Raw genomic sequence first — 16215 nt, 5'->3', positions numbered from 1 at the left:
TCGTCCGTGTGACCTTGAAGCTAAGCCAAGGTCAAACTAAGACTTCGCCTATATAGTGACAAACCTCGCCAAGATAGTGCTGTTCTGGTAAGCTGACACACGACCACGTGACTAACTGACCATTTGGATATGAGTAATAACATTTGAAACTCAATATAGATGGATCCGGTCACGAGGTCACGTGTTTGGGGTACATTGTGCCGTACTGAGACAAGACCGGAACCAAGGGTGTTTATTCTTCTGCTTCCTAGTCCAGCTATAGGGGTTTGATCGAGTGTTCCATTGCGGCTTGATTACATCGTTGGAACACGGGGTATTGCAAAACCAAGACGATATATCGAGTTATCGTTAGTCAAACTTGGTTTAAGCGCTGCTAGTTTGTGTTAGCATTAGAACACAAAAAAAGAGATGTGAAAGAAAAGACTGGACACACAAATAAAATACGGTAAAGTACAATAGGTGTATTGAAAATTAACAACTGGATTTACAATTACACTCTGTTTCGCACACGCACGTTCACACAGTTCAATGACGACCCACACCGCGCACTCCGTTCTCACGCGCTTCGCACTCCTGTCGTTCCCCGGATCGCACTCTCTCACCGCATGCGATGCGAGCAAGGTCCGAGGTTGCATGCGCGCGTCGAAATCCACGCACGTGCGCCAAAGCAGTGGACGGGTCGACGAACCACTCAGGGTCCAAGGGGCGGACGGCCGCCGCCCAGGGGTAGGAATTGCGCAGTAATAAAAAAGAGGGCCGCTAACATTTGTTTCGCCAAATTTCAAAACCTTGAAGGCTCTCGAGTCGACTCTGAGAAGAAAGTGGCCATGCGAGGTAGGGGTTCCCAAAAGCTTCCCCTACAAGCTATCAACTGTTACATCCAGCCGGCCAAATGAAACTTCGCACAATCCGCAGAAGGGGTTCTGTAGCTTGCTTTTCTTTAGATTTATTGCCTAAACCTTCGTTAGCTTTGACGAAGAATGATGGCGGTGGTCGATTGTGTACTGTTAGCCATATTTCGTTTCTGAAACCAGACACGCAGGCCACCCCGGGCTTTTAGTACGACTTCATACGTAATCTTCAGTTCTTCCACGGGTTTTGTTGATTTGACGCTGAACTTAGACAAGACTTTGGCCAGTATCAACTTTGCTTCCAGCACGAAGAAGCGCTGACCTGCGAGGGAAAGCGACAGTGATAGAGTCCACACTGCATACGCTGCAATACACGATGTTTATGATGACACAAAAATGAAAATGAATATACCTGCGTGTATAATATCACTGGGCTCTTAGCGACAAAAAAATGGTTGAATGTTTCTAGCCTTCTCGAACCTTTTGATCCCAGAAAGAATAATATAAACATGAAACGCAGTTAGCCATTTCTTCTTTAGTTTTTTTTTTATAACGCTGTTTATTGCGTCAACGCCTAAAGGTAGTTAGAGAAGAGCTAAAACACAATGCCCTTAATTTCGCATTTTTTTTTTTTAACTTGCCCTAAAGCTTTGCAGAAAAAAAAAAAACACAGTTGAAATCACAGGTATGCACTTTGTTCTCACAACAATTATTCCTCTGCAGTCATGAGTCTTTAATTGTTTGGGTGGAGAGAGAACCTGCTGAGATGGTTCCCCGTGTTTCCACTTTTGAGTTACAGGAGATGTAAAAGTCCAGAAGCTTAAGTTACGGCCGGTGTGATAGAGAAATTTGGAGGCGATACTTGAGGCAATAAATATGTACGAATAACTATGCAGGGCTGCAATGACTGCGAAGAAAGGTAGCATAGCTGCGGTGCGATGACGCTGCTGTCACCAAGACTCGTCGGCCGCAAGGATGACCTGCGAGACTTCAATTTGCGCCATCGCTGTCCTAGTTTGGATGATAATGAGTGTCCTGATCGCATGAGAAGCAGCAAGTGCTACTACTTTGGCAACTTCTCTGAAGATACATTAAAAAATACCTAGTACTTTTGTCTCGCCCATGAAGATCGAAGATCTACTTCATCTACGTGTTTTTTTTTTTTTTTTTTTTTTTTTTTTTTTTTTTTTTTTTTTTTTTACACATCCCCATGTGCGTCATTTCTTTCCAGCTCTCAAGACGATTAAAAAGAGATGGAAATTAAGCGCCAATGGCAAAAAGGCGTCTCAATTCGTAATTCAGTCTTCGCATTTGATATAGTCAGTTACTTAAAATTATGGAATACTTTCCTTGTTTTATTCCCGATAAATACTTGGAGCTATGTTGGGAGGAGCAAATTCTTATATTAATTATGTACTTAACTAGGCGAAGAGGAAGTGGTTCGGAAAATCAAGATTTTTTTTTTTCTTTTTTTAGTCCCTAGCTTGTTCAACGTGCAGTCTTACCTAAGCAGTTTTTGGGTCCAGCTGAGAAAGGGACGTAGGAGTAAGGGTGCCTTTCAGTGAACTCGTCGCTGAGGAAGCGCTCAGGGAGAAACATGTTCGGCTCGTGGAAGTGCCTGGGATCCCTGTGTAGGCTGTAGAGGTTCACGAAGCACGTTACGCCTTCGGGAAGGTTGTGTCCATCTGCAGCAGAGCGGATGCGGGGATGTGAGTGAATGCCTTTGGAAATGTGCCCTTATACTGAAAAGAAAATGAATGAAGAAAATGAGCGACGCCATCAAGTGGCCTTACATGCACCTAAAGCCTCAAATGCACATTGAAAGGTCTTATATGGGATACGTTTAGCCACATATCCTACATTTTACCTTAGAATTGATACTGTGAACTGTGAGGTCCTAATTTTAGCGAATTAATTCAATTGTCACCTGCCATAGGGAGCAGGGGACAATGAATTGTACTGATTTAAAATAAACTAAATTGAAACCCTACTGACACGCTCACATGACGAGTCCCATGGTCCCACATGTTCTGGCTATAGATCATATAGACACCATACGAGAAATACGGAGTGGATATAGAATAATCATTGAAAGCATACGAATTCCGTATGGCATAAGAAAATCATATGGTATGTTACTGACAGGATACTGAAATCATATGGAGGAGGCATCAAGACGATACGGATTTCCACAGATTTCCACAGATCCATACTTCAATAACTCCATATCATCGGCTCACATGGAATATTTCACTAGAGAATAAATTAAATGTTATTAAATTTCTGCCACGGCTGGCAGATGGCATGAAGGAACAGAACTAAATTGCACTCTAAATTTAAGGGAGATAAAAGAGAGGGAAATTGCGCTTGCAAACAGAGAATGAGAGGGCGAGGGTGGGCCTAGTGAACTGGGCGGAGAGATGGCTGTCACAAGAAGAACCTCACGGTTGACCACCGAGCGAGGAGTAGGTTATAATGTGGTCGCAAGAATGCACGAACTGAGGTTGCTTCCATGACAGAATGCGGGGCTATAAGGCTGAACCAAGGCTCTAACAGCTTTTGCCAATTCATGTGCTAATTAAAGCCGCTAAGATTACTTCTTCTAAGTTTTTAATTTATCGCAACAGATTTTGCAGGCGTGTAGGATTGACTGCAGTGCCCCTGATCAACACGGCGAGTTGAGTGAGCTATTTGAGTATGCGAGTAATCCGCTTTTGCCCATGCAGTTCCGTAAATCTGACGTGTCCTGGCTTCTGTGAATTTTTGTGAAATGTAATTCAGAGTATGGTAACCAGGGCTTATCAATTGCGCACGAACCGATGTCCCAATCGATATAAAGGTGCGTATACAAATTGAAATGAATACACTGACCAAAACAGGATTTTATCGGAGTCAGTTCCGTGACGTAATACCGTCTCCTCAACGGTAGGGTCCCGCAACTTTGTTCTCCTCACTGGTTGCCTCTCAGCGGGTTAAACGGCGATTGTTACCGAGAGGTGTCTCTGAACGCTACCTAAAGGTAACATACACTCACTAAAGGCAGGAAGTGATTAGATCGGAAATAATTAATAGTGTTACCGTTGCCATGCTGTCACCTCGTGGCTCTGTTCACGGCTGGTTTTGTCGCAATTAAGAATTAAAAAGATCACATGATGCAACCTAAAGGGGAACACCCCTCCAGGAAAGATATTCGTTGCTTATTTTAATGTTACAATTAAAAAAAAAAACAGAGAAAACAGCATATACGGGATTCGAACATATGTTATATTAGCTAAGTTCTCGCAGCGCTAATCCATTGTGCCACTGAGGCAACGAGTACAGCAGCCTTTATATTCGCTGTTATTCATTTTTGTAATATTTCCGCTCTCTGCCGGCAGGTGACGCTGCTCAGAGGACCCTACCGTTGAGAGAACGGAATCACGCAGTTCCGTGATGATGGTAGCGAATGACTAGTAGCAAAGACGACGAAGATGCGCATTGAGGTTATTGCGTTCAACCCTAGAAGCAGGGCTTGACCATCCCCGCATTTTTTAATATTCGATACCGCTAATCACAATGCCGATTCTGAAACGTTGACAGTTGGGCTTTCTTTGCATTTGGCAGCCTTCAAATTCGCAAATTAATAATGTGCTCTCAAGACGAAGATGTGAATCTTGTTAGATAGAGTAATGCCTAATTATATTCATATTGTATTGTCAGGAAATAAAAATATACCTTGCAAAAATTCGACGTTGCACCGACAATACTGAAGTACTTGATGGTCTAGAAAAGGCAAATAGGTCTGTATTGAATAGACACTTCCGTTCTCGAGAAAACTGTCACTAAAACAAGCTGTCACGATCAAGAACAGGGGGAAAAAACAAAAGCACATATTCAGATCAAACACTTGGTGGTTAATGCTTACTTTTATGCAAGTCGATGTGTGGCGAATCGGAAATCAAAAATATCCCCACAGCTCCGTTCACGAGTGCACGTTCAAGAGCTTCGTTCTACATAGTCAGGCATGCATTGTTAATCGAAAGGATTGCGAAATACACGCCGGGATGTGAAGAACACACGGAGCAGCGCCCTTTGTCCTTATTTGGTTGTGGGGTTTAACGTCCCTAAGCAACTCAGGCTATGAGAGACGCCGTAGTGAAGGACTCCGGAACTTTCGACCACCTGGGGTTCTTTAACGTGCACTGACATCGCACTGAACACGGACGCCTCGCTTATCACCTCCATCGAAAAGCTGCCGCCCAGGCCGAGATTCGATCCCGCTTCCTTGGGATCAGTAGTCGAGCGCCGTAACCACTGCGCCACTACGGTGGGACACATGCCGCTAGTTGATAGGCCGCAGCATATTCACTAGGTCCCCTTCTAACGCTGGTCAACAAGCGAGTACTTTGTGGCCGCTGTGTAGCTTGTTCGTCGCGCAACAAAATGGCTGACGTTGCACTCCCAATGCTGTCTATAATTAACATCAATTTACTTATACATACTCTGCTCATCGATTATGGTTTAATTTCGACCAATCCGTGAATATTTCTGACTGTATTTTAAGGTTTGTACGATTATTCGGTCTCGAACAACGCATCTGCTGGTAGTGTCGACGACGCCGGGTTCACCTGCTGCACGGGTCCTTAAGCTATCGCGTAAGCTCTTCAACTTAGCTTTCCCGCGCTAAACATTGGGAGAATGGAGCGGCTGATGACGTTCTTTACGATGTAAAGGGCGTTGTTATCCATGTGATGATAATATTCGCAAAAATGGCATTTTAAAAACTGGCATTGAGGGAAAGTCGACTTAGACTGCTGTCAAAACCGTGTACTGCCCTTTCGATATTTCAATAAAGAATGCCGCTCCAGACGTTCTAGAAATTGGACTTACCTGCAGCTTTGAATGCCTCCAATTTCACAATGTAGTTTTATTAGTTATCCTATGTAGTATACAGTGTTACTATAGTTTCTAGTACTGTATATAATTGTACCTTCGCCGCATGTGATCCCTGCCCTTTAAGGCGAAAGCCTTTTATTGCTCATCACTCGCCAGTGTGTCCAACCGTGCGTCCGCGAGAAGTCTCCCACTTTCTCGCGAGATTGCGCGGGATACCACTTGTCAATCATCCTGATGATGTCATCAGAAAAACGAAAATCTTGTCTCCACCGGAAATCGAGCCTCCGTCCCTCAGATCACCAGCCGACCGCTTTTGCCAACTGCGCCACGCCCGGTATCGTGAAACGCAGATTATAATTCTCCTTGTCTGCCGTAAGGATGATAGTAGCGGGATTCCGCCAGTGACAGATACTGCGCCTTTCCTTTCCTGTAAACCAATGATAGAACTCCGGTGAACATTGATGCGTTCAATACGGAACGCTGGCTGTGTTCGATAAGGGGCGCGAGATGTAGCGTGTGCAGCAGCAACGCTCACACTTTCGCATTTCTCCACTCCAGATTTTGCAGTGCTCTCGGAATTTAAAAAAAGCCACCTGCACAAAAATTACCGAGATCTCTTTCGCAGCGTTTGTAAGAACTAGTTTTCAATCAACTGAAACACGCCAATACACCATAAACGGCAATATACCGGGTGTTTCAGCTAACACTTTAAAAAGTTCTCGAAAATAGTGAGTTTTCCAACTGTAAAAAAAAAAAAAAAAAAAAAAAAAAACCATGTTTGCAGGAATAAACTCTCAGGCATGGCGGGCACAATTTTCTGAAAAAAAAACAAAAAACACCTCCTGATTATGCAGCCAAATAGCTAAGAACTACTAATAACTTTAGCTATCGTAGTTGGGTGGTTAGTCCTGATGGGAAGTTCGAAGCTTTTAATACGAAGATGCCATACCAGCTTTTGAAACGAGGAAAAACTCATTTTCTAAAGCCGCGCAGCGTGAGGAAATCGAGCACTTTTTCCACTACGACGCCGAAACAAAACGGACGATACGCGCAGGAGGCTCGGTGCAGCTGACGCCACATTTCGTGATGACGTTACACGTCATTACGTGATATTACTGCTGAGAAGTTACGTTATTTTTCCAATCGAAAAAAGGCGTTGTTGCGGAACTTGAGGCAAGAAGCACGAAGAAAACGATCCTCCAAAATAGCTGCGCGAGTAGCATCGCAAAGTATAACAGTCATCCTACCTATGGTCATGCTGTGTTCTAGTTTTCTTCCAAACAGAGGAAATGGTGGATACAGGCGTAGCGACTCCTGAAAATGAAACAAAAATGCGCAGAGAGGAATGAGACATGACAATTCCAACACCCTAAGTAAGAATTGTGTTCTGCATCTTAATGAAAAGATTTTTAGACCAAATCCACGGTCTGACCTTAGTCAATGTAACGTACGCACATATATACTGTCGGCGAACTGTCTACAAGTACTTTGATATTGCGGTTTATCTCTACGCCTACTTGCAGTAACCAACCAGCTCAGAAATTTTAAAATTATTAATAGAGCATCAACGGTTTTAGGTGCTCAGATATGTACAGCGTTCCTATGACGAGAAAAAGTAGAAAATCTCGAATGACCCGTCACTTAGTGAGATCAAAGTGTTTTCATTCCTGCTTATCGCATCAGTCAATCAACCAATCAACCAATCCCCACAAAAAAACAAAACCCCTTGGTAACCATAATTGCCGCATGTTCCTTCTGAATATGCCTGAAGAAAATGTATATAAGGAATAATGTATGCGTTAAATCAACATCAGCGAAATTTACAGTGTTCGAACTGATTTTTTTCTACTCTACTAATCGTATTTGTTGTCTGGTTATTCGTTTACCGTGCTAAAAGCAAGAGCCCGACGACGCAGGATGATTCCGACCGCGGCGGCCACGCTTCGATGGAGGCGAACTGAACGCGAATGTGTACTGGGCATTGTCAGCGTTCATCAAAAATAATTCCAAAGCCCTCCACTACGGAATAAGCTCACTCAGTTGTAAGTTAGCACTCAGTGTTAACTCATATGTCGGTATTTTTCCCTGAGGCAGATGTTTTCTTACAACCTCCTTATGGTGTTACTAAGTCCTTGCCGTTAAATCGAACATAGTTTACCATACCATACCATACCATACCATACCATACCATACCATACCATACCATACCATACCATACCATACCATACCATACCATACCATACCATACCATACCATACCATACCATACCATACCATACCATACCATACCATACCATGTCTATAAGCTTAGTGAATGTTGATTAGTTGGTTAGTTTGTGGGGTTTTACGTCCCAGAGGGACTCAGGCGTGCGCCTCAATGAATATTGTTGACGGCAGATTATATTCATTGCCGAAGATGGGGGGGCATCTAGAAGCCAGTCTTAGCTGAGAAGTTGGCCATGAAAAGGACGTTCTCGCATTGCCTAACCTACTAGGTACGTGCTACAGCATTTCGTTGGTCATGACAAGTGCATTCTTTCCAAACTTGCTATACTAAATTCGTGTTCGATTTTGGCTAAAGACTCACACCAGCTATAATTCTCTTGCTTGAAAAGCCTCTGAACCATTTAAGCAATTTCAGATTATATTTTGTTTCGCACTTTTCATGACTCCCTTTTCATGATAGCTTTACCAGACGATAAAAGGGAGATATGTTGAAGTATTTGTCAACAGATAACTTGACCATACTTTTAACCACCATTCATGGCGTGAAAATTCCCGATATCGTTTAAAGGCATTGTGGCCTGACCGTTAGGAGAGAAAGCGAATGCTCTCAAGAGTCGGTGCTTGGCTAGCATATTTTTGAAGCTGCTTCTCAATACGGCGTTACGCAAGGTGTCTGAGTTTGATGCGCCGAGACCTACGCTTTATAGGTATATACGCTTCGCATGAATCACCGGCGTGCTGCTTTCCAGGTGCTTGCCAGTCGAAATAGTTGTTAGCGGTGAACAAATAGTTGCCTGCAGCTGCTCCTTAGGGATTTTCTGGCTTATGTATGCACTGTTAGGGCATAAAGTTACATAACTGGATTTTGTGGATTTTAGAGTTTTAAAGTCCTTTAGTGATTCAGGCTGCGAGGGACGACGCGCGATGGAAGACTCCGGATTAATACAGACCAGCTGAGAGTTTTTAACCGGCACTGACATATCATGTAGCACAGGGGCGTTTTGTTATTTGTCCTCGATCAAACAACCGCTGCCATGGCCATGACCGAAGACGACCCCTTTGGGATAACAGTCGATCACCAAGGTTATTGAGCCACTGCACCAAGTTGAATAATGGGACCACTAAAGTCTGCTATCTCAATATAGCCGATATTATTTTCATTATATTGCGCACCTGGGAAACGTTGTTTCACAAAAGCAGCACTAAAAGCAGCAGAAAGATTTGGTTTGTAGGGTTTAACATCTCAAAGCAGGTCAGGCAGAGAGCGACGCCGTAGTCGAGGGCTCAAAAATTTCAATCACTCGGGTTCTCTAACGTCCACTGACGCCGCACAACACACAGGAGCTTTGCTTTTCCTATCTGAAGAGGCTTTGCAAATAGCTGAGGAAAGGAGGATGGCAAAAGTTATGGGGAAAAGAGAAAGATACAAGGTTCTCAATGCGGATTTTCAGAAAATAACAAGGAGAGATAAGAATGCCTTCCTGAACATACAGTGCCAAGCAGGACAACAGCCAATTGAGGAGCACAAGAGCTCTGTATAAGACAACCAAATATATCAAAGGAAGCTTCTGTGCTAACATGGGCGTGACAAAGGACAATTGAGGCAAGGGTCTCACTGAAGCCTCAGAGATAAAGAGGTGGCGGGAATACACTGAAGAACTGCACAAGAATGACTCGGACGTGCAAACCCAACATAAGACGGCTGTGATTACTTATCTCGAGCCGGGAATCCTGAAGAATGAAGTTGAGTGGGCCTTAGCCAGCCTTACTAAGAACAAAGCTAGCGGAATTGATGGCATTCCAGCTGTGTTGCTTCAAAACCTCAACCATGACGTGTTAAAGTTCTGTATACATTATGTCAGCAAATTTGGACAATCCTGCAGTGGCCACAGGATTGGAGGAGGTCAGTTTACATCCCCATTCCAAAGAAAGGCAGTGCCAAAGATTGGTCCAACTATACCGCATGATCGCGCTTGTTTCGCATGCTAGCAAGGTGATGTTGAAAAACCTCCAAGGTAGGCTGCAGCAGTATGTGGATCGGGATCTTCCGGACGTGCAAGCTGGGTTTCGCAAGGGCAGAGGAACTAGAGACCAGATTGCCAACCATCGCTGGACAATGGAAAATGCAGGAGAGTTCAAGAAACCCATCTACTTCTGCTTTATTGATTATGCGAAAGCGTTTGACCGCGTAGATCACAGCAGATTGTGGCCAGCTCTCCAAGAGATGGCAGTTCCATTTCACCTCATCTGTCTCCTCAGGAACCTGTATGAAGGGCAAGAGGCCACAGTCAGAACTGGGCATGGTCTTACTGATTGGTTTTCGATTGAGAAAGGAGTGAGACAAGGCTACATACTGTCGCCTTGCCTATTTAATCTATATGCTGAGTGCATCATGAGGAAGGCTGGTCTGGACGAGTCTTCAGCTGGAGCGAAGATTGCTGGAAAACGTATCAACAACCTGAGATATGCTGATGATACCACATTAATGGCAGAAAGTAAAGTGGAACTCAAGAGATTTCTGAGGCGCGTACAAGAAGAGAGTGAGAAGTTTGGGCTTAAACTGAACATTAAAAAGACAAAAATCATGGCGTCTTGCCCTATCAAGTCCTGGAGCATCAAGGGACAAGAAGTGGAAGCTGTGACAGATTTTCTCTTCTTGGGCTCCAAGATTACCCCGGAAGGAGACTGCAGTCATGAAATTAGGAGATGCCCGCTTCTGGGAAAGGGAGCCATGGCTAGCCTTGACCGCCTAGTAAAAAGCAGAGACATTAGATGGCCAACCAAGATCCGTATAACTCGTGCTATGGTCTTTCCAGTTGTGATGTAGGGTGCGATAGTTGAACTGTGAAGGAGGATGACCGCCGAAGAATTGACGCGTTTGAATTGTGGTGCTGGCGAAGACTCTTGAGAGTTCCTTGGACTGCCAGAAGATCAAATCAGTCGATATTGTCGACCATAAACCCTGACTGCTCATTGGAGGGTATAATTCTAAAGTTAAAGCTCAGCTACTTTGGTCATCTGATGAGAAGAGAGGAGTCGCTGGAAAAAGAATTTATGTTGGGAAAGGTTGAGGGTCGCCGGAGAAGGGGTAGGCAGCGAATGCGATGGTTAAATGGCATCCTCGAATGGCTGCAGATGAAGTTATGTGATGTTAAGAAGATAGTGAGAGACCGGAAATCATGGCGTGGTATGGTCCATAGGGTCCCGAAGAGTCGGACACGACTGAACGACTGAACTGAACTGAACCACCGAAAAGCCAGGGCCGAACCCACGTTAGTGGGATTAGCAATCAAAGGCCCTAATCGCTCACCATCGGCGGTGGGTGAAAGTAGCAGAAAGGGAGATTTATACTGGCGACTGATGCCTCCCATAGTTTGTAACACCTTGTGGTGACCCAGTAAATTCACGTAAGGCTAAAGAAAAAAAGCATTTCAGGGAAGCGCTCACCTGGTCACAAACGCAACTTTGAGTCTAGAGTTCCTTGTGAACTTCTCGTAATAGAAGTCACTGCGTATTTCTTTCCTTCGCACGATTAGTTCTTGGAAGTATTCTGAAGGGCGTTTTTCCTTCCTTCAGTGATAAAATCAAGGCAGGATCTGGCGGCTACACCAAAGTATTTCAGGGTTCGTTTTTTCTGCCACTAACAATGAGCGATGAGTAATTGAATACCAGCCCCCTAACCTAGCAGTACTCTATGAGCTTATAGAAGAGGACAGACTGAGTGCACTATAATTAGTGTTTTAATATCTCCATGCCGCAGTGCTCACTTATAATATCAGTTCACAGGAGCATCGGAACCCATCACGGTGCTATCTCACCTTTAGACAGCATTCAAGGTAGTTCAAATGAAGCAAGTCATCGGCTGTAATGACGCTGTCGAAATCTCCTCTGAGAGCGTGGTCGAGTTCCTCGTGTACCTTGGCCAACTTCGACGGGTGAAGGCCCAACATGTAGAGCGTCCAACTTACTCCAGATGCAGTCGAATCGGTGCCCTGCAGGAGTTTGAAGGCGTAGAAAAATAGATAAGGCAGAAGTCCATGTCACACACATGTTACGCTCCTGACAATGTAACCGCATTCGACTGCCTTTCTCAAAGAGTGTAGAGGCAAATATGTCGGTTGAAACAGGCTGTACCCGCCATCTCCACTGCTTGAAGCGTCACGCCTTCGAGGGGTACTCACATCCGACACCATAATTGCCACCCATGAGGGTGCGCCTTCATTGCGAGGCTTGCAGTTGCCGAATATTAAAATCCCACTGGGCGCAGTTAGAAATTAAAAACAAAAAAATAAACACCCAGGCTAAGTGGTAACTACGTATATCTTTTCGTTCGGAATATCGCCGGCCTTCCGTGGCCGAAAAAAAAAAGAACAATAGGCCGTTAATTTTGTTACATCAAAGACGGACAAACATTCAAGAGTGCGAAGACTTACTTGAGTGCAAATAAACGTTACTTTACTGATAGCACTAAAATTGAGTGTAGGATGACGCAAGTTTCATAGAAGACGAAAGCAACGCTCGTGTGCGTTTAGAGCACATGTGCTACTGCTTGGAGCTCCCGTTAACAACGCTCAGGCGTCACTGATTGTTGGCAATATATTTCTTTGTGATAACGCGGGACAGGTGACGACGTCATTGACACAGCGTCATGGCAAAGTCTGACTGGATTTGTTAATTAAGTTATTGGACGTGGAAAAAGGAAACTGTTGAGAAATATGGGTTAGGATGCTGCAGAGAAGAGCGATTGAGCGAATTGTCGCATCAGTAAGAGAACAATTTAATATGTCAGGTTTATTAGCCGGCTTCTATATTTTTGATACAAAATGGCACACTTTACGGCTATAGGTGGCTATACTGAGTAGAATTTTACCTGAAGAGACGGGATCACTCTACTAGATAGGCACACTCAAAAATATTTATTTGAAGCTCTAGTTTTGTAGAAACTACAAAAAGCGATCAGTAAAGGTAGCCGTAACATATGCCGCGGTATGTTACCTTCTCGATATCTATTTTCGAGACTGCATGATCATCTATGCGCAGTTATACTACCTGTTAAATGACCTTTAAAATTTGCAACCAGCGAGCATCAGTTTTTGACCACAAAATCGGCGTATCGGAACCGTAATGTTATAGTTTTTAAGCCCGAAAAAAAAGTAAGAGAAAACAAAAAAGTTCGCCCGCATCTGCCCTAAAGTGTGCAAACCGGTTGATCGGGTGAGTGACGGCGATATCGGCACAAAGAACAAAGAAAGCGAAATGCATTACCCCCCCCCCCCCCCTCTCTAACCCGCCTAGTATAAACATTTAAGGTTTCGAGGCATATAATCGACATTTGTTCATTTGATTCTGTTTTATCGGTAGAGATGACGACCAAATTGTTAAATGTTGGGCACGAGCAGCCTGTTCTTTCCTTTTTTTTTTTCTTTTCTAAATATCTCATCCTAGTGTCTTTGGCTTTCGGCGGCTGATCTGAAGGCTACCGGATAAATTACGGTAGTATCTCGACGAAGGCAAAATTCAATGGCACCCGCGCGTTGTGCGATGTCAACGCAGTTCAAACACCTTACGTGGTCTAAATTGATCCAGTGCTCTCCACTACGGAATCCCTAACAACCTGAGACTTGTTTAGAATTTAAAACCCAGAATCCTCAAATGATATGTCGCAAGCGCTGATTACGAGGTCTAAATTCGGGCATGCGAGAGCTAAATCTTAGGATGAAATATCTCGGTAAAGCAGCAAATGAAACATGATGAACATGTTGCTTCAAAACAGTGTGCTGAACACCTTTTTCCCAAGAAATATTATCACTTTCAACTTCCAATTTCGACTTTATTCGTTCAGCAGCACAACGTAGTACTAGGAGCGCGGCAAAAAAAGCCAACAAAATCGTCGGCTGGGTGGGAACCGCGTCCCCGTTACAAACAATAGTGGCAGTGGCAGAGAGAGCTATTTGACTCATTTGTGTGGATAATTTCTGTAACTTCAGTGTCCAAAATGGAGAAATTCAGTTGCATTTGGTACAATATGCCAGCCACTCTTGCGACCTCTGAATGACGATATAGAATATTAATGATCCGGCAGTGAACGTATGGATAAGAGAGTGTTTGGGCCTTATTGTGGAATAAAAGAGACAAGCGTTTTCAAGAGAACCGAGGAGCTTTCCTTGTACTAAGCAAAATGAATAAAAAACAAAGGTTGCGAATGTGAAGCCATCTTGGCGAGGGAAGAAAAGTTTAATTGATACTAAGTCTTCATTAATCTGCAATGTAAGTTGTACAGCTGTAGTTACTCCCTCTATCGCTGGCTCCAGATCAGACGTTACCTTTTCTTTTAGTAAGTAGCGTTCTTTCCATATAATGCACTATATAGAAGCAGTATTGTAACGCCCCATCCTAATTGTACAACATTGTAAAGCAATCTTTTTGTCGATAGACTGATTACATCCAGTCAGAAATGATATAGCGAAACAGGCGCAGAATTCATATTTAACTGGCGTTGGAGTACACAGCCTATCCTGCTGCTTCAATGTCGTCGTTTTGATAAAGATTGCCCGAAAGCTTTCTGCGGCGACGTTACTGCCAACGAGCAGGAGGCATCTGTGCACTTACTGCGAATATAATGGAATCGATGTCATTCTTGACTTCCTCGATAGAATAAGCGGGATCCTTGATGCTGTAAGTCAGCAGGGAGTCCAAGAAGAGTGACGATGAATCGGCCATCGCATTGGGTCTTTTCCAGCCTACATCCTTAGTGTTCGCAGATTGGCTCTTCAGAAGGATCTCTTTCCGCTCCCGAAGTACCTACCGTATAAAGAAGGCATATTTCGCATGATGTTAGGAAAACAACACTGCGAAAAGTTTTGTTGAAAAAAAAAAAAAAACGAAATTTTTTGCAGCGGTCCTGCCAGAAATTTTCTGTTCTGCTATGTTTTCTGTTTTTAATTTTTCTGTGATTTTACAGTTTTTTCTGTTTACAACTGATAGAAAAGTTTTGTAAATTGACAAACATTTTCGGTTATACGGCGCTTTCTATTTTTATTTTTTTTCTCACAGTTAAAACATTGATGCAAATATATCTTTTTTTACTGGTATTTCATTTCACATGTTTTTCTGCCTGTAACGATAATAAAATAGCGTTAATCGCCAGTTTCCTCATTGAACACCATTTTTAATGTGAAAGCCTTGCTTACTCCACCTCACAAATATCTCTCGGCGCTGGCCATAGAGTTTCTTACTCTTACCTAGAGGGAAAGCTGTGCTGCCGTCTATGGAAGTTTACATGGAGTTTCCAGACGGCCAGTTCAGCCACCATGGGCGCTCAAAGCATCATGGGCCGGAGAGCTACCGAGTGCAGAACTACAACTTTTGGCCAAAACTAATGCAAATATAAACGTTGTTCTACCGTAAATAAGGTCCTAAGATTGAATATTGTGACTATAAATTGCAAAAAGAGAAAGAAACAGCATGTCAGTGTGAGATTTATTCAATATAAGCGATGGCTCTTTCTCCTATTCGCTTAGTTTTGAGCAGCACAAATACCAATATTTCGCACTTAATAGGCAAACTTTGAAATAAAAAAATGTTATGAAAATATTTATCGTTGTGCAATCACTTAATGAAATTTTTAGTGGCATTTCAGGAAACAGAAACCATTTATTAGCGACGTCTGCTTTTGCGCCTTCGCTACTATGGCTTTCGCGGTCTATGTACGCACCTTCAGATGATGATGATGATGACGAAAAAGAAACATTGCAGTGACGCCACTCCACGTACCCGAGAAAAACCGACTGTCCCGCAACAAGTAGCTCACCGGCCCATGATTCTTAGCGCGCCCATGGTGGCTGAAGTGCAGCGCCCTCAGCTTTCCCTCTAGGTAGTGTAAGGAACTCTATGGCACTGGCAATGCTCGATGGCACCTATAAACATGGCCACGCAATAGCCGTTGTCCACCTTACGAAAAGAGACAAGTGGAAAAATGCATAACAGATAGCACTGTAGCAGGGAGCCAACCAACAGCGTACCTCAATGTGGTGCCGTTAGTTACCTTCTTTCTAATCGAAATTGTTACGCAGCCGATCGTCGGACAGCGCTTTCAATGTTGTCATACCATTTGGCTTTCTATTTAGCAGTTACCTACTATTCAAGTAAAAAATCAGCTTGCGATAGCAAATAAAACAGACGGCAAAAATATATCGAATTGTTTGCCTTCCAATCAAGGTTTCGGCTGGAAAACAGAAAATTACGTTTTTTTTTCGCGAACGTAT

General features: G+C 43.5%; 1 protein-coding gene across 1 annotated transcript in view; it reads right to left on the bottom strand.

Annotated features, from left to right (window-relative positions):
- Positions 1-501: 501 nt before the first annotated feature.
- Positions 502-16215, bottom strand: part of LOC146183625 (cytochrome P450 4V2-like) — a 35703-nt gene continuing 19989 nt past the window's right edge. Inside the window, exons 7-11 of the mRNA XM_084608731.1 lie at positions 14561-14752; positions 11770-11943; positions 6974-7040; positions 2357-2536; positions 502-1173 (exon numbers count right to left, since the gene is read on the bottom strand). Of these exons, the coding sequence (XP_084464857.1) occupies positions 965-1173; positions 2357-2536; positions 6974-7040; positions 11770-11943; positions 14561-14752 (822 nt within the window). The 3' untranslated portion in view covers positions 502-964. The remainder of the gene's footprint in view (positions 1174-2356; positions 2537-6973; positions 7041-11769; positions 11944-14560; positions 14753-16215) is intronic.

The sequence above is a fragment of the Amblyomma maculatum genome, chromosome 7 (genome assembly GCF_055883805.1).
Source record: "Amblyomma maculatum isolate TAMU_Amacu chromosome 7, ASM5588380v1, whole genome shotgun sequence".
NCBI classification, from domain to species: domain Eukaryota; kingdom Metazoa; phylum Arthropoda; class Arachnida; order Ixodida; family Ixodidae; genus Amblyomma; species Amblyomma maculatum.
This window is presented reverse-complemented; position numbering and strand designations above follow the sequence as displayed.